We start from the raw sequence: 19719 nt of genomic DNA, 5'->3' as shown, positions 1-19719 counted from the left end.
AGAAAGAAAAGACCTAATAATATTAATTAATATTTCAATCAGAAAGAAAAGACCTAATAATATTAATTAACATTTCAATCAGAAAGAAAAAACCTAATAATATTAATTAATGTTTCAATCAGAAAGAAAAGACCTAATAATATTAATTAATGTTTCAATTAGAAAGAAAAGACCTAATAATATTAATTAACATTTCAATCAGAAAGAAAAGACCTAATAATATTAATTAATATTTCAATCAGAAAGAAAAGACCTAATAATATTAATTAATGTTTCAATTAGAAAGAAAAGACCTAATAATATTAATTAATGTTTCAATCAGAAAGAAAAGACCTAATAATATTAATTAATGTTTCAATCAGAAAGAAAAGACCTAATAATATTAATTAATATTTCAATCAGAAAGAAAAGACCTAATAATATTAAGGACCTTACTACCAATACCAAAGTTTGTGTAGAAGATTCTACACTCTGTCAAATATCTTCGAGATGTCAAGTGCAATAGCCCTACTATAGACCGACAGATTTGCTCAGTTCCTATTTACGTGCCTCTCCACGAGGACAGAGTTAGACACAAGGTCGGATTTTAATGTGGAGAGAATCCAACTCCCCAAAAAGAGGTATTCTGGATAGGAACAAAAATAAAAATTGTCTTAGTCATGAAGGATTTCTCCTACACCGACTGAAAACAGAAAAGACGAAATGTAACATCAGAACAGATACTACAATGTGATCTTGCCCCCCCCAAAGATCAGCAGTTGGACGAAAACTACAACAACCATACTGAACATCACTAAAGAAGCCCAAACTTTCCAAACAATGAACAAGCTTGCCGTTTACCCACCTTTCAAAAACTTTGCTTATTTTGCTCCTTCCCAACTCTTCTGATATCTAAACATTCTGATATGTATTGTATTGTTTTCATCTACTTTATGCCCTTCCGCTAATCTTCCACTACCCCTCCCATTCCTACTCATATTCTCAAGTTAAATCAACAACTGTGACGTTTTCCACTATCATTTTTCCCTTTACACTCTACCCAGACCCTTTTCTTGTCTTAATGAATTAAATTTATTCATTACATAATTGTTTTTAGTCAACAATTCAAAATAAGTCGATGTTTATTTTTTCAATTTTACAAATCACACACACAAGTGCATGCACAAGCGTCATATTCAATAGTTTCAAAATTATGCTAAGAAAATGATTTTGTCAATAACAAACCTGGCATACACCTATTAGCTTCTTATTATTTAAAAACTAGCAGTACATAACTGGAACGGTCAGGATCTTAAAAAGATTTCTCGGTTGGAATATCTGAGTAGGTGAATGTTAGTAGATGCCTCAGCCCCAGCTTGAATAAACTGATAAGAAAATGAAATATTTACTAAAATCTCATCTGTATATTAATAGTGCCCTATTTTTTAAATTTTTTTAATTTTGCTCGAGCTGGAGATAGTGCATCCGCTATCTCATACATCTATTACATTATTATACATCTATTACATTATACATTAGTAAATTCTTTGTAAAAGAAAAAAATGTTGAAATATTCATTTAATACCGTATGAAAACATTTGGCGACAAAATCTACAACTTTTTGTTTTTGTTTTAAAGATAAATGCCTGTGTATATTTCTGCCGGAAGTATACGTTTATATGAGAGCACCTATGCTTATTATTATATGCTAATGTTTACACTATTTTCAGACGAAGAGAGATCTATGTTTACATATATGAAACTATTTCTGCGTGTTTGATGTAACATACGGACATATGCGTTTGACAAGGTTGGTATGTGGGGGTCGAGAAAAAAGAGCATAAGATTCTTTTAAAATATACATTTGAGAATACGCACAGCGGATGTCAGCGAGTGCGCGTCTTCCGAGTGAAAGTATTTTTATTTAATCGACATGTGAGTTTGTGTTGTTAATAGTGTTTCGTGTAATGAATGCAGTTGGGAATGTGCGGCATGACTGGGAAGTGACAAAACTGTGTGAAAATATCGACAGCTGTTTATATTTCTTGATTATTAGAGAAGCAAGACATTAATGAAGACGTTGTTGTTCCTACAGAAACAGTGCTGAGTTTGCTTTTATGTATATGTATATGTATATCTATCTATCTATCTATCTATCTATCTATCTATCTATCTATCTATCTCTCTCTCTCTCTCTCTCTCTCTCTCTATATATATATATATATATATATATATATATATATATAACATTTTGGTAGAAGATTCATAAATTAATTAAAATTGTTAGTACGAATACTTGGGTTTAATAACTTTGTTTTATAAAAATTCAATATGGCGTAATGGAAAAATATAAAGGTATTTGCAGCTTCTGTTCCAATTTTCGGAATTTAATCATGTCAAATCACACTTCATTTCCTTTTGACGGATTTATTGTTGCTATTTCTTTTGATGAGTTAAGGGCATAATAGATTCACTGATTGATATAATAATTAAGTGATTGATTTTGCACTACGAAACAGATACTGTCAAGAATTGTATAAGTCAACTGAATTAAAGGAATAAATTATAAGACGGTCAACATCATGAATTTTGGAATATAACCTTTTGTCATTTATTTTCTATATTGCTCTGTAATTACATTGAGCTTCTTAAATAAGGATTGATATATATTTTAAGAAAATATATTTCTACAGAAAATTTTTTTTTATAGCACAAACCTTTAATCAATAGCCCAATAGTATAAGACTAGTTATTTTATTATATGAAACTACCTTGAATGCAGGAAACAAACTCTTACAAATTCTCTCGCTCTATCCCTCTCTTTCTCTCTCTCACACACACATGCGCGCGTACATACAAATAAATCATTTATTAATTTTCCATTCAAAGCATACAATTATTTTGGCCGACCACCAAGATACCGTTCACAATGTATGATGCATTTATCTTTTCTTAGTAAGACCATTATCAGTGCTTCCACATGTACTTTATCATTGGTATTATTATAGAAGTTTCTTTTTCTTTACTACAAATTTATTTACACCCGTACACTAAAATCACGGCATCCTCCTATCATGTACCCTTCATAAGAACTTATATAGTTTCATCGACATGAATTTTCAAGTTAAATAAAAACACTTATTAAACAACAACAAAAAATATTACTTCAAGTCATGAAGATGTTATAACTGAATAAGTTACGGTGTTTTTCTTTCTTTCATTTTTATACGAAGGGGTCACCACTTATCAAAGCCAGGAGGCCACTCGAGGATATGTGTAGAGACAATGTAAACGATAGACAACAACTAGGAATTATTGATTAATATCTTAATAAAAGTACAATATAAAAAACACAAACTATAAAGTAATTAATTCTCATGTGATACTATTAGAATATACATCATTTTAATTTAATGTAGATCATAGATCGTACGTCGTAATAAACATCATCATCTATATATATTCAATAGATGATGATGTTTATTTACTGTTTGCTGTCGGAAACAAATGTAATGTATTATCAAATTATATAGTTTTGAATTTTAAATTAAAAAAATAGTGAGATAACGACCAAAAAAATAAGAAGAAAAAAGATAGATTAAGCCTGGAAAAAAGACTAACACAATAAAGTGCAATGGGGTTACTACAACTCGACAGTTAAAAAATCAGCAGTTGAACGAAACCCACGAAAGCCACATTGAGCATGACTGAAGAAGCATAGATTTTCCAGAAAATGAACAAGCTTGCCGTAAATCAACCCGTTAAAAACTTTGCTAATAACAGGAAAGAGACGAAACTTAGTTGCCTGTAAACAATAGGAAAATTTATTATTATTTTAAAGAGCGCTTTTCGCTCTATCTAAACGTTTAAATTACGATCGTTTTAAAACAATTATGTCTTCTTTTCAGAATGTTAAAGCAAGATAGAAAAAAAGCAAATTCACAAAATGTTCTTTATTTAATTCAAGCTAGGCTGAAACAGATCATGATATCAATAAAGCGTTTGGCCCAATGGCCCAAGAACCACTACTAACCGTATAGCACAATTGTGGTTTAAGAAATTTTGTTGCAGCGACGAAAGTTTTGAAGATGATGAATGTAGTCGTTGGCTCTCGGATGTTGACAATGATCAATTAAGAGCCTTAGTTGAAGCCAATCCATGGATAACGATTCAAGAACTTGCTTCTGAATTAGACGTAACGTATATGACGATTTCTAACCATTTGAGAGAGATTGAAAAGACAAAAAATTTGATAAATGAGTGCCTCACGAATTGAACGACAACCAAAGGAAACGCCGTTATGAAGTGTCATCTTCTCTTCTTTTACACAATAAAAACGACCCTTTTCCCGACCAGGTTGTGCTTTGCAATCAAAAATGGGTTCTTTACAACAACCGGCAACGCTCAGAGTGGCACCAAAAGAAGGTCATGCTGACTGTTTGGTAGGCTGCGACCGGTCTCATCCATTTAAATGTTTTTTTTTGAATGCAGACGAAAGAATTACGGCAAACAAGTACTGCCAACAAATGGATGAAATACATTGGAAACTTCGACAACAATACTCAGCATTAGTAAATAGTAAATTATCCCCCACAACAATGCCCGACCATACGCAGCTAAACCAACCCTGCAGAAGTTGAACGAATTGGGCTACAAAACTTTGCCTTATCCGCCATACTCTCCAAACCTCTAAGCTACCAACTACGACTTTTTCAAGCATATTGACAACTTTTTGCATGAGAAATGCTTCAAAAACCTAAGCAATATCAAAAACGCCTTCAGCGGCATCATCGGTACCAGAACGCAAAATTTTTAGATTACTGGCATAAATATACTTGTTTTGAGTTAACAAAAGTGCGTTGATTCTGATGGTGCCTATTTCAATCAATGAATTTTTGTTTGAGCCGAGATATGTTTATCTGAATTTTATAGTTAAAAACCGCAAGAGCTTTCTTGTTAACCTAATATATCGATGGCATACAATTTAAGTCTATGCAGGGGCCCTGCATTGCAGGGCACGTGATGCAAAAAAGAAAGAAAAAACTTCTATATCAATACAAATGATAAAATGAATGTGAAGAGCTGCCGTTTTAATGTCCATTTTCATGAGCACTGAGGATGACCTTACGAAATACACGCACATTATGAACATTATAAATATCTTGGTGATAGGCCGAGACAATTGTATGCTCTGAATGAGAAATGTATTTTGTTTTACTTACTCATGTGTGTCTCAGTTCATGAAATAACAAAATATCCAAAATAGTAAGTAATCCCAATTTTAATCATTACGCAAAACGCGATACAAAAAATAAAGATGAATAATAAAGATGAAATAAAGATGAATAAATCAAAAAGGGAGATAACTCCAAATTAAAAAAAAAAGAATTTTTATTAAGGAGTAGAGTTAGAAAGTTGCGATAACTCGTCGGCAAAGAAAAATATTTTAGCATTTCTTTTTCTTTTTTCTATGATTTTTAGTTTTATGCTATTTTTTTTTTTACTAAAAGATGATTTCAAGTAAAAATAAGCTGCTTATAAATAAATCCATTTCAATGTAAATAATAAACATCCGTACAATAGGAAATCCGTAAATGAGAGAAATCAAATAACTTTAAAATACTCGAATGTTTTTGTTTCACGGACGTTCAAGTTTATATATGAAAAAAGAAAAAGAAAAGGAATTAATTCCTCCCCCCCCCCAACCGCTCACTCTTTCTCTCTATTGCTTTTGAGCCCTCGCAACTACTACGACCGTACCGTGCGTACCAACCACCGGGGGAAAACCTTAAAGCATGTGGGGACAAAAAAGAATGTTGCCAGTTAGAGGAGGGAGGGTTAGAAGTACGCCGGATTTAAGGTGGGTCAGCCGAAACTTCAAACTCACCCATTCCGTTACGATCAGTCAACGCATGCAACAACACGCACACACGCGCGTGCGTGCACGCGCACGCACACACACACACACACACACACACACACACACACACACATACGCCTGATGGTGCTAATTTCATAGATATTGGAAAAATCAGCACATCTATGAGAGCGTGAATTAAGATAACAAATTGTAGCTATTAACAATAAGAGATGTATTAGTAGGTATTAAATGAGAGAGAGAGAGAGAGAGAGAGAGAGAGAGAGAGAGAGATTTAAGCAACAAAACTTTTCCTTGCCTTCGAGTTGGGATCAAGAGGCGCTTTTGTATGATTCGTCATTAATCTGAGAGCAATAACTCCATTTTACTAAGATATTTCTTTATTTTTTCATATAAGAATTTAAGACGCTGAAAGTAACGGAACTTTTTAGAAGTATAAGAATAGAAATATGCGAATACTTAAAAAATGCTAACTTAAAAAAAAAAAAAAATGAAAACATTACAAAAGAAATGGAAGCTACGACTGCTTGTTTTTCTTTTCTTTTAAATATAACAAATACAAAAAAGTTAGTCTTTTTTTACATTACAAAAGGAAGGAAAGTGCAACGACAGTTGAAGGAGAAGTGCAGTTTTTAAAAAACTTTGTTACATTAAAATATAGGTTAACATTTATGGTGCTGTGTTAGTTTCAGCATTCTAAATTCTTATATGAAAAATGAAGAAATCTCGTAGTAAAATGGAGTTATCTCCTCAGATCAATGACAAACTATGCAATAAATAAATAAATAAATAAATAAATAAATAAATGGTCTTTATAAAACTTTTGCTGCTGCGAAACCTGATTTACAGTTAGTACTGGATTAATGAGAATTTAATTTTTTTCTTGATAAAAATTTTGGGATTTTATTTAGAATTCAAAAAACAAAAAACAAAAAAAAAAAAAAAAAAAAAAAAAACAATCCCAGAAAAATCGGTACTTGTGTATTTTTGAACATTTTTTTTTTTTTTCATTTTTGGAGAACTTCTTTCTGAACAGTGGGGGTGGGAGACAATACAAAAAGATCCTATCCGAAAATGTCAATTTTTCGCGTGTCCAATATAAAACTTTAATCATCTGAACATTAGTTGAATTAAAAGAAACTTCTGAAACGAATGAAAGTTGTAATCACATGAAAACTTTTAAAATTAACAGACATTATTGGAATGGAAGTTTCGGGGGGAATCTTTTGAAAAAAGTTTAGAATCGTCTTGAATTGTCTCCCCCTATCCTGGAAGAAAGTATTAAAAATGAAAACAACAAATGCAAAATAACAGTACCACAAGTGCAGAACTCTTCATGATCTACATACCCGTCACGGAACGAAAATATTATATTCCAAAAAATCACATAAAATGATCAAGTAGTTTTATTTTTTATAAAGAAAATTTTTTAACGATTTTTAGCGAGTTGAAGGAAATTGTAGTCATTATAAGGCCTCTCAATAATTCGAATTGAACAGTATTCCCCTTATTTATAAAACAGTGGATCAAAACATAACGTATCGCTTTCTCATAAAATATAATTTTCTTACAAAAAAAAAAAAAGTACGTCGTAAAAAAAAAAAAAAAAAATCAATTAAAAACGAAGGAGCATCCGGAAGTAAAATAGAAACAGTGATCATAAAGATAACGTTCAGAAGTTTTCAATTTAATACAGTTTATTTGGCAATAAAATACTCATGCTTCCATTGACATTGTAGCGATTCTGCATCCGGTTTCGCGAAAATTTCTGTCAATATGGAATTTATGACCCTAAAGTAATCATTTACATTTTTAGTTGTCAAGCTTTCATTTTATCAAAACACTAACAGAATCTAGAATCGATTATGAAAATAAATTAAAATAAACAAACATTTATTTATATTATGAAATTGACTTTTAACTGTCTGTAAAATTTAACTGTCCCAAACAATCCATTGTATATTTTTAGGGGAAGGAAATGTAGGTGCATTATTACTCTCCTAATAATTATTCAATTAATAATCACAAAAACAACAAAACACCTCCCCGAAACAAATATTTAACGTTGCTCTTTGTTATAAAGATATCAATACAATTCAAACAAACAAACAAACAAACAAACAAATAATAACATGCCCAACTAGTAATCATATCAAAAACATTTGCTGTTGTTTTTGTTTACGATTTCTCAACTGTTAACTATTCTGCACCTATGTTGTTCCTATGTAGTTGCCTCCCCACAAGAGCAGAATGTTAATGAGGGAAAAATCTATCTCCCCCAAAAGGGGCATTACGGATAAAAATAACAATTGCCGCAGTCTAGAAGGACTTTTTTTTAACAAAAGAGAAAAGAAAGTATAGCATCAGAACAGATACTACACTTTAACGTAAATTCTATTTTGAAAAGTAAAAAAAAAATGAATAAAATAAATTAAAAAGAAATCGAAACGAAAAAATCAAATCGAAAAAGAGTCAGTTTTTAATGTGGGTAAAATCGTGATTTCTATAAATGATACCAAAGCCACGGTAAAATTCATCAACGTTTGAAAAGTAACAAAATAAAAATAAAGCTAAAAGAAAAAAGATGTTGTAAAATCGGCCAATATTCAAACGGGATGTGAAAATAAACACCGACTTTTGAAGACAGATAATTCGCTTTATTTTAAATGGTTGCGCTTAATTGGTTAATTTGAGTCACGTGAGATAAATCCTTAATTATGATTGGTAGCGGTCGGACGCGAGCATAAAATATGTTGCCGCTATCACCAATATAGTTTTTTAAAGGAAATATACAGTTGCGAATGCAGTCAAAAACAATTTACTCCTTTCTGATCTATTTTCATTAAAAGAAAAAAATAAATAAAAATAATAGTACATAAAGTATTTAAAGTTGGTGTATATACCAATTATTCTGAATTGAGTAGTCATTGCTTTTGCTCAAAATCGGTATTATATCAGCAGACACCATAAATAAGTAAATACATCAAAATAAAATGTTTTTGATTAAGCTTCCAACTGTATTTTCTTTAAAATAATTTATGATGGGCAACAGTAATGTTTAGCCCTTCCTTAAACTTATTAATAACCCTAAGTCTGGGTGGCAATGCGAACACTTCTATTACTAATCAAACATGTATTGAACAAACATACGATAAGATAAAGAAAGTAAAACAAATTCGCATTAGTAAGTTTCACTTACCTCAAAAATAAGATTATACTTAGGCAATTACGCATAAAAACATCATACAAAATAAATAAAAAACATAAAAACATCATTAAAAATAGACCCCCCCCCCCCAAAAAAAAAAATCAAATATTTTAGAATTTACAGCGGGTGATTAGTTTCGTATATAAATTTTATGTAAAATGATAATCTGTTTTCGGATTATTTTAATTTTTGGGGCCGTTCGCTAAATTTTGTTACTACTAACCCTAAGTATGAGTGGAAAGATCATGAAACCATGTGCGACCGATCGCCTAAAACGTCCTCCCACAGATTTGTTTTGCTAGGTTAAAAAAAGTTGTCAAAATAAAAAAATAAAAATATAAAATAAATAAAAAAATAAAAGCATATCTATAACAAATAAATGTTATTAAAGGCAAGATAAGGTACTTTTCTACCTAACTGGATAAGTTTTTAGTGTTTTCATTTAATGTAAAATGTTCATTCGGTTCGAAAAACGAGTAATGTTGAACGCTGCCGGAGAACAAGAAACGATGTCTGCGATGTTACAGTAACATTTTTTGTATGGGTTTCTGTCACCATTTTGTTTTATTTCTTATTTTGAAGCGATTATCGAGTCTTCAAAATCAAATGTTCAACTGATTCTAGAATGGCCCGAAAATGGGAGATTATTTTACGCAAAATTTATATGCGAATGATCTCCCACTCTAAATGCTTTATCTCGTTTTTTCGCAAGTTTTTCATGATATTCACACGTAATCGCCTAAAAAAATAGAATTTCACTCTTTGTGGAGGGAAATAACTTATCTACAATAATCTTTAGCATTTCTAGAAGCCCTCCCACCACCCGGAAATATGTCTCTACTCGGGCAACACCGGATAAACAACGTGTTTAAAATAAAAATAACGCATCTAAACAGTATTTGAAACATAACCAATAACCAAGCGCGCGAGCGCGCGCACACACACACACACATGATTAACTTAAGCTTGAGAGAGAGAGAGAGAGAGAGAGAGAGAGAGAGAGAGAGAGAGAGAGAGAGAGAGAGAGAGAGTTCTATCAGATTAAAAAAGACAACATTCGTTTGAAAAAGGAAAAACAGAAAACCTCAACTCATACAAAATTACAGTTATTTTCACGGCTAGAATGCAACACTAACAGGGCATATCTGTCCCGCAAAAAAAAAAAAAAAATGATAGAGTGACAGTCTATCATTGATAGAGCCCAAAATGAAAACAAAATTCGCCATAATAAATTACAAACCTGGGTTGTACCGCATGGTATTATTTGGTAAGGTCCTCGTGAGTGAACACTGAAAATAGGGGTCTGATGATAAAGTCGCAGCATAAGACGAAGGGGCAGTGTGTGCTGCCCGGGGGACTTAACGAGCTACAAAAGCCCCCCCCCCCCCCTCATACACACACTTTTTTCAGGACCAACACATTTTGGTGAATAGCGCGCAGACAACCACGACCATCAGCAGCAACAGTAGCAAGAGTTAGGGTTGGGGTTAGGACAGCAGCAGCCGAAGAAGAAGAAGAAGAAGAAGAAGAAGAAGAAGAAGAAATGGTTGGTTGAAGTCTAGTCTCTAGTAACTTACTGTTGTTAATGTTAACGTTTTTTGACGCTTTACCCCTTTCCCTCCTGCAACCCCTTCCCACAAAAACAAAAAAAACAAAACAAAAACGAACAAACAAAAAACTAAGGTCCTTCATCCAAGTTTTTTTTCGACTGTTTCAAATAGTCGAAAAATAAAAAAATAAAAAATAAATAAATAAAAACAAAAACAAACTAAAAAGTAAAACAAAACTAAAAAGACATGGATGAAGGATTTAGTTTTTACTTACTGTAATAATGTCTTCTTATTTATTTATTTATTTCATAGAAAATCTTTGAATGGATTTAATGTACAGGGTGAGAGAGAGCAACTTGCTTATTTGAAATATCAATTAAACAAACAAGCAAGTTGCTCTGTCCCACCCTGTATTTTCTTGTGCACACTGTGACAGTTATTTCCCAACACTTAATTATCGAGAGAAAAGCTTTCTTTTTTAGGGTTTTACTAATACTAGTATTGTAATGATCAATATTCAACAATTAAAAGCTGCTTTAAATCGTTATAACATTTGAAACTCTTTATTTATTTTGTACGTCACGTTTGGGGGAAGAGATAAGTATTTTCAATTTTAGTTTCTGATAACAACATACCCCCCTCCTCCAGACATCATGACACAAAGGCAAGACACTTACAGCGAATAATTAGAATCACCGAACACGATTATCAGTGAGGTGCGCGCTTCTTACCTTGCGACTTAAGTTCGGCTTTTCGAAATCGAGGCTGCATTCTAAATTATTAACGACTAGCTGAAGTATTCGCCAACGCCGGGTTTCGTAAACCTTTCTAAGTTATTAATAAATTGACAGGCAGTGTCTGAGGGCCTGTTACGGTTACATAACTCGTGTTTATGTAAAGAACCAAACTAAATGAAGCTGAAACGAAATGAATACATCACTTACAGGGTAAAAATCACGTTTGATGGGAACTTTCATGACTAAAAAGTTGGTCAAAGAAATGTTGACGGTGTAAAGAAACTGCAATGATAAAAAAAAATGGTTTATAGGTGATAAAAATGGGTTTATGTTTGTTGTTTTTTAATATTATTAAATGAGGGACCATTTTGAGTTAAAATCTCAGAACGGAAAAGTATAAACACGTCTTATTCCCCCCCCCCACAAACAAGTAAGCTTACAAGTCTTGTAAATGACGTATTTCGTTTCAGTTTCATTCAGTTCACTAGTTCGTTTTTTTACGTAAACAAGAAGTTACATGACATTGTTTGTCAATTGAACACTTTTCTATCCTGCACGACAATTTAAATGATAAAAGCTTTTGGTACTTGTGCAGTATTGTTAGATTATGCAAGACGACATTGAGTTGCCTTGCTAAATCGACTATCATTATTCAAAAGTAACATGTTAGATAACGAACATTATTATTATTCTGTTAACTGCTATGTAGAAAAAGTATGCAGAGACAATGTTTTGAAAGAAAGAATGATTAGTATAATATTTAAGCTAACTTAGAACAAACAAGGAAAGAATGTGGTGAATAAACAAAATAGGTTTCTAACAGATGGAAAAACGTGATTCAAAAGTCACACGTTAAAAGATGTGAGTTGAATTACGTCATAGCAAGGATTAGTTTGAATATACACAAACAGCGAGACAGAGATGGAGAGACGAGAGACGGGAGATGAACGAAGAGAGTGGAGACAGTGCATGTAATGGCCCTGTCGGGGAAAATGTCGAATCTAAAGACACGTGCAATCTTCCCACAGGAAAACATCTGGAATAAAAGCTGCCCGAAAATATAACTGGAACCTTTTGATCGTTTCTTTAGATCGATGTTCATTTCAGTTTTGGCCGGTTCGTTAACCAAGATCCAGATGAAGAAGGTAATGTTTCCCTATTTGACAAGATATAATTCCACAGAAGATGTTCCGCCCCTTTATTGTTAAGGAAATGTTTGTCAATAAAATAGTATATGTCTCGTTTGTTGAACTGTTGTTAAAGATAGATACATCTGTTTATTATGTGTTTTAAATGTACATGCGCGCGCACGCACGCACACACACACACACACACACGCAAAAAACATTACATAGACGACTATATAACATATACGCTGTTTGATCTCCATCGTTTGTACATCCCTGTTTTATATACACTCGTGATACACATGTTTAAATTAGACAGAACCCCCGCTATCCAATAGTATGGTGGATTTTGAAAAAAGAAACACACTTTACGTGAAAACATTATTGCGAACTTACGTGTTCTGCCAAAGTTAGTATACATTAAAAAAAGTTACGAAAACTGATCCAAAAAGACCAAGCTTAAAAAAAAAACTTTATCCTTTTTAACTTTATTTATCTCTATATATATATTTATAAAGTAAACACAATTGTCCCTCTAGAAAACAAACATCATAGCAATAAAAACACGGACGCCACATATACATTCAATATCACCACACTACTTGCCAATACTTGATGCGTGCTTTTCGATTATTATCAATCAATTTATTTCAATAAACTAAATTACTACAATAATTCAGAGGAGAATCATCATCACAAACAAGTTATACTTAGAGGCAGTAGCAGGATACTTCTTCACTCATTGTTATGTCCTCCTCCTATCCTAGTTTACACCGTTACCAAATATTTCATAACGTTCAATTATTACACGCGTTTGTGATTATTTCATTTTATCATTTTATTCAGTATATAAATAATGAATGCTCTCTTTCGTTTTCATTTTTTGGCTTCCAGCACTTTGATTAGCTGCTCAGATTTTTTTCACTGTTCTAAAAGATTGCATTTTCAAACACTTTCAGAATGATTTTACTACAATTAAATATGGTTTCTCTCCTTATTCGCTTCGACAAAAACATAGAAACCTCTGCTTACCACACATAGCAATGCGATACAGACTTTCTGGCTGTTAACCGCGAATAATACAAACAGTTTTACTAGTTTCTTTAACAGACGCCCTACAAAACTGTTCATTTCCACTGAATACATCACTTTCCACATTGACCACATATTCTTTAATGTCCGGAAGTAAGCCAGTTTTCAGTATGTCTAATACTTAACTTACACGTTTTGCCAACATGTCATACAACTGCAACACTTTATTTATTTTCTTTACCCATTTTTTTGTGGACTGTTATAAAGCGTCTTCGAAGGAATACCAGTTTAACAATTTCACTGTCTTTTTTCCTCGATCAATCATTTACTTTAAATCATTCTTTTCATAAACTTTCTTAATCAAATCGCAACAAAGATATAAACATTGTGATGTTTTTTTTTTCGTTTAACGGATACAATAATCCTGTTTCATATTATTTCTTCCAGTGAGGATTTCAATCAGATTAAGTATTAACCAAACAATCGTAACCAATATAATTTCTGTGTGACTTTTACAAAATTGTTTCAGCAACTGGTAAACATTAATCAGATGTGACTTTTCCAGGGCATTTATTGTAAAGCACAAATAACAGCTGACATAAATGCAAATAAACACAGCGGAAATTGACTTTAACTCATTTTCTATTAAAAATTACTTATTAATTATTTATTTTGAAGATTTTATTCTTTGCCATTAAACTAATTGCAGTATATATCATTGATAAACAATTTATTTCCTTATGTTTTTTCAAATACATGGTAACCACAAAAGAACTGTAGCTTTCTAAAATATTGACAATTCAACTTTATTCGTAATTTGTAATGTCTATTTTATGAAACCTGCATTTTTCACGAAAACTTTATCTTATATATAAATTAATCCAGTCTAAGAAGAATTCTCAAAGAAGGAAAAGTTAGAGATAACGAAAAACAAATACTTTTAGCATTTAAAATACTTGTAATTTCAGATTGAAATAAGGCAAGAGAAGCTAGGGTAATAGATCTTGATATATCCAAAACCTTTGAAAGATCTGGTGTGAAGATCTTCCGATGAAAAGTAAATCATACGGTATTACTGGATGATTACTTAATATAGCCAGACCCTTCTTAGGCAAAAGGAAAAAAAGTTTTCCCCAATATACGTACACCCAAACAAGAGTGTGCCCCAGGAATTGATTCTTGGACCTTTGTTATTCCTGATATTCATGAACAACTTCCTTGATAAAAATGTGTCCGAGGTGGGCATGGAAGTCATGTCTCAACGCCTATGTTAGATAAATCTAGACGACGGAGAACCAAATGGACCGATGATCAGCTGCGCCCCCCCCCATGATGTAAAAATGGAGTTGGGTTGGGCACGTTTGGCCAGCCCCAACTCAACACTGGAAAAGAGACTACGCCTCAATTTCAAATTTCGTACTACTCGCGTGCGAATCTTGTTTGTGCTAAAAAATTGAAGATTAATTTCTAACCGTAACCAATATAGTTCAGGGGAGATAACTTGAAATTGCACCGAGAGAAGTAAATCTGAATATTCTAAGCCAATGTTGCTATGCGTATCGAGTTGTTCATCAGCAGCATCTAACTTCAAGTATTAGTATTGTTCACGAACTGTTTTGTAAAATTACTTTAACTATAAAAAAAGTGTTCATAAGTTGGGAAACAATGACAAAGTATTCAGTCAGTTTTGCTGACACTGACAGGCAGACGAATCATCAAGAATAATAACAATTGGACAGAAAAGGACTTGAGATGAATCAGTAGCTTTCAGCGTTTAAGATAACAATCTTCCTGGCACGGCCCCAATCTTTCTCGATTTTTTAACCGATATGTAATTCGGATGTAGTAATTCTCACACCATTTCACATTTACTTTAACTTTGTTGCAGCTGCATCTTCAAATGATTCCAACGAATGTTAAAAAACAAATAGCTTTAATTGCTAACCTTTTCTTTCTCCGCTTTGTTCAGATTCGCTCACTTTTCATCAAGCCGGTTTTCACAGAAACATGTGAACTTAATGTTTTCCAACAAATGAAAATCGTTTCAAACCGAAAAAGTAACACGTACATTTGAAAGTGAATTCGAGAGCAAATCGCAACAAAGCTGAGAAAGAAAAGCAATTAAAGTCATTTACGATGTAATATTTGTGAGATATCACTCCTCGATTTCAAACGTCACATTAACTTAATGAATTTAAGAAAGAAATCAGATTTACAGCTTGATTTATAATTCAGAAAATTCCTGATTGGATTAGAAAAAAATCCATTTAAGTTGGTACCGAATTCCTTCGCGATTAAAACAACACACATTAAAAGATTAAGAATAATTTTTCCTACACTTGATATGTTTCTGTTGATGAGAAAAAAGGCCTTATGTGACGAAAGGAAAACATTTTGTTTACATCTTAGAGGATTTCTGTAACTTTGTCAAAAGTGTTTGTGCAATTTGAAACTGGTTCACAATTACACCACAGAACATAATATTTCGATACGAATCGATTGTCGCAAGATTAAAACAGGGCCGCGATTTTCGCCAACACAGTGCAAAATAAAAAGGTGAGAAAACCAGTAGTTTTCCACTTTATATGTCGCAACCCCTCCCCCCACACACACGCACGTGCGTTGGGACGATTAACCGGAATCGGAAAAATCGGGACATTTGGGGGTATCAGAATCGGAAAAAATTTGTGCGTATTTTCCGATGCCGAAAACGATTTTTTAATTATCTTTTTATTTGATTTTAATTAAAAAAACAAGTAGTAATAATGAAATAAGTAAAACTAAAACCATAGAGAAATCCATAAGTGAGTTTTTACGTTTGAGAAAATATATGCACATTTAACATGTTTTTACGGTAATCGGGAAAATAACATCGTTTTGTAGTTAAATTTTTTAGAGATTTGAAAGAATCGGAATCGGTAATTGTATCGAATCGGGGATTTAGTATGGAATCAATAATTTTATCAAAATTGGAAAAAATATCAGAATCGTCGCAGCACTTATATATATATATATATATATATATATATATATATATATATATATATATGTATGTATCAAATGAATGACAAAAGTCTATATTCCAAATTTCATGATGTTGATCATCTTACAGTTTATTCCTTTAAGTACGTTGACATTCACAATTTTTGACAGCAACTGTTTCGTAGCGCAAAATCATTTTATTTAATTAACTCATCAGAAGAATTAACAACTAACAATCCATTAAAAGAAAAGAAAATGTATTTATGCATGACCACAAAATCTGAAAATTGGAAAATGGCATAAAAAAAAAAAAAGGTAATTGCAACTTCTTTTACAATTTTCTGATTTTGTAGTCATGCTCATATGCATGTACTTTTCTTTTGGTTGCTAGTTGCTATTTCTTCTGAGGAAAGGTGAGAATAGGTTCATTGATTGATTCAATAATTAAATGAATGATTTTGCGCGACGAAATCGCTCTCTCTCTCTCTCTCTCTCTCTCTCTCTCTCTATATATATATATATATATATATATATATATATGGATAGATAGAGAGAGAGAGAGAGAGAGAGAGAGAGAGACTGAGAGAAAGAGAGAGAGACTGAGAGAAAGAGAGAGAGAGACTGAGAGAAACAAAGAGAGAGAGACAGAGAGAGAGAGAGAGAGAGAGAGAAAGAGAGAAAGAGAGAGTGACAGGGAGAGAATGACAGCGATGTGAGGCAAAGGAATCCTAACATTATTACTAGGGCTAGGACAACAGAATATTCTTTTCATTGTATTGACTAATGACTCGCGTGTGGGTATCCGTTGTTGATATCTTGTATGCTTTTATATAGAGTGACGTGGTTCTTGGTTGATTAAATGCGTCCAACTGTGTCGGATATATACTCGAGAGTCCAAACAATGAAAAGAATATGCTGTTGTCATAACCCCAATCATTACACACCCAGAAAGGCAACGTTTACACCTTTGTTTTCGTGTTCTTCCGTTTTTCGCAAAACATTTAGGATAATCTACCGGAAGTAGCCACCACCGGCACACACACACACACACACACACACACACACACACACACACACACACTTGATATGTTTCTGTTGATGAGAAAAAAGGTCTTATGTGACGAAAGGAAAACATTTTGTTTACATCTTACAATCACAATCTCTTTCTTTCTTTGTCTATCTTTTTCTCTCTGTCTGTTACATAGTACTGAACTTTTTACATCGCCTTTTGTCACTACGTTAAATAATTTTTATATACAGGATTTTTAGAAGTTTGTTTCATTACAGTACGCTATTGTACTACAGATTTCAATAAATATTTTATTAATAATAAACAAAAGAGTAAGTCACATAGTCACTATAAACACACAAGTGGTCAGACGCTACTATAAACATAAAAATAAATGCCTTATCCAGTTTGATTAGCGATTTAAAAGGTTTTAATGTAGCTTAAAATCCTCTGACACTTATACGTTCTTATTTCATGTGACAGTTGGATGGACTGAGAAGCGATTCTCCATTATAGATAAAAAAAAAAATAAATATAAATAATGATTATAAAACACCCAACAACCGGTTGGGCGCCATGTCTGATATACAAGTCTGGTATTGGCAGCGGTAGTTGTGCACAGAAGCTGAAAGGTGCTGTACCCCCCCCCCCCCCGCAGAACACAAAGAGGAAAAGAGGCCAGGGATGGTTGGAGATTTGTTTGGAGTAACTCGTTCTCTTTTTTTTTCCGCGATAAGAAGCCGTCCACTCCCCTCACACGGTATTGCTTCATCTGTAAAACACGAGGAGATTGTTTCTGTCGGTAAAGGAAATTCTGGTTGATGAACAAAATGGTTTCTATTTTTAAACAGACAACAAAAACATAAGTCAATCGTGAGACGGCATACTTTCAAAGGAAAACGTAAGAATTGGCCAAAGTTTTATTATCTCCATAATGTATGAAGTATTCTGAAAGTTATGCCATGGAAACTTCTTATCTGGTCAAGCTGAAATTGCGCAGAAAGACTACTAAAATAAAAAACAAAACAAACCATCAGAGCTATGGAAAAATCGGGAGCTGAAATTCCGTCAAAATTTTGACCATGACGAAAATAAATGGTAAAGGTTAGTGTCAAGGGCATAAAAGAGATGAGACTTCATTAATACAAACCAAGTAGCGAGACTATGACGAACAGAACCGAAGTTATCGCTTACACTGACACCTTTTACATAATCTGGACCTTTAATCTAGATCAGAATCAAATCAGTTCAAAATTAGAACGACCGATATTTTAAGCAAATGGAAGGACGATTAGTCAAGCGATATGAACGCTCAACTATGCACAAACAAACACAGTGATAATTCGACTGAATACATGACCTTCTTTGCAGAGGTAATTTGTCAGTGTTTGATCTAATCATGAATGGGTGCGTAATTAGCCGACCAAAGAAACAGAAATGCCGAGTTCGAATCATTCACGTACGATGATGTCTTTTCTCCGTAGAAAACAGATGCTGATTAGTTGTGTATATTGATGCTTTTTACATACTTCAGCATTATGTTCAACTTACATAACCAACAAAAATATAGAAAATGCAACATAATCTTGAACAACCTTAGGACTGGAGGAGGGAGTTATATTGATCGAAACGTAGTTTCTTTGTGTGTATGTATGTGTGTGTGTGTGTGTGTGTGTATGTGTGTGTGTGTGTGCACGTGCGCGCACACACAAATATAAAAAGACTAGCAAGGATACTCAGCAATGACCAGGATTTAATCAATAATCATGTTGACCATATTGCAGTTTTTATTTATTATTTTTTACATTTTATAATATTCATATTCAATTTCTATTTAGAGTTGTAGTCAGCATTGATTGAAAAGGTTAATAAATCGATGTTTATCAAAAACCATTTTTGGTTAATATCCTCTGTAACGCCATCGAAGCAGACTCGGCATTTTCCAAGACAAGGATTGAGGGTCCTGCGATTTTTCTGCTTAAAGCCCTGAACAATTCTACCGTTTTTATTTTTTTTAACTTTTGATTTGTATTGTTTTCTAATTATAATAAATAAATAAATAAAAATCGTATTTTTTCTGTATGCATGTCGAACCCGAATGCATCACGATGTTATTGTAGTCAAATTTGATCCGAATGAAATATACTCAGAAATGGGTTATCGGAAACATTTATGCTGAGCTCGTTTTTAAAATGCATCAAAGACAATGAGTTTTTA

General features: G+C 32.8%; 1 protein-coding gene across 3 annotated transcripts in view; it reads right to left on the bottom strand.

Moving 5' to 3' along the window:
* Positions 1–19719, bottom strand: part of LOC145249631 (uncharacterized) — a 256817-nt gene that overhangs the window by 32469 nt on the left and 204629 nt on the right. Inside the window, exon 1 of one of the 3 annotated variants that reach the window (XM_080111379.1) lies at positions 10306–10559. The exons of the other annotated variants lie outside the window; for them this stretch is intronic. Within the exon in view, the coding sequence (XP_079967505.1) occupies positions 10306–10321 (16 nt within the window). The 5' untranslated portion in view covers positions 10322–10559. Of the gene's footprint in view, positions 1–10305; positions 10560–19719 lie in introns of those variants that run through there. 3 annotated transcript variants of the gene reach the window in all.

The sequence above is a fragment of the Euprymna scolopes genome, chromosome 28 (genome assembly GCF_053919585.1).
Source record: "Euprymna scolopes isolate OS-2025 chromosome 28, ASM5391958v1, whole genome shotgun sequence".
NCBI lineage: Eukaryota > Metazoa > Mollusca > Cephalopoda > Sepiida > Sepiolidae > Euprymna > Euprymna scolopes.
Note: the sequence above shows the minus strand (reverse complement) of the source record. Positions and strands in the feature narration are given on the sequence as shown.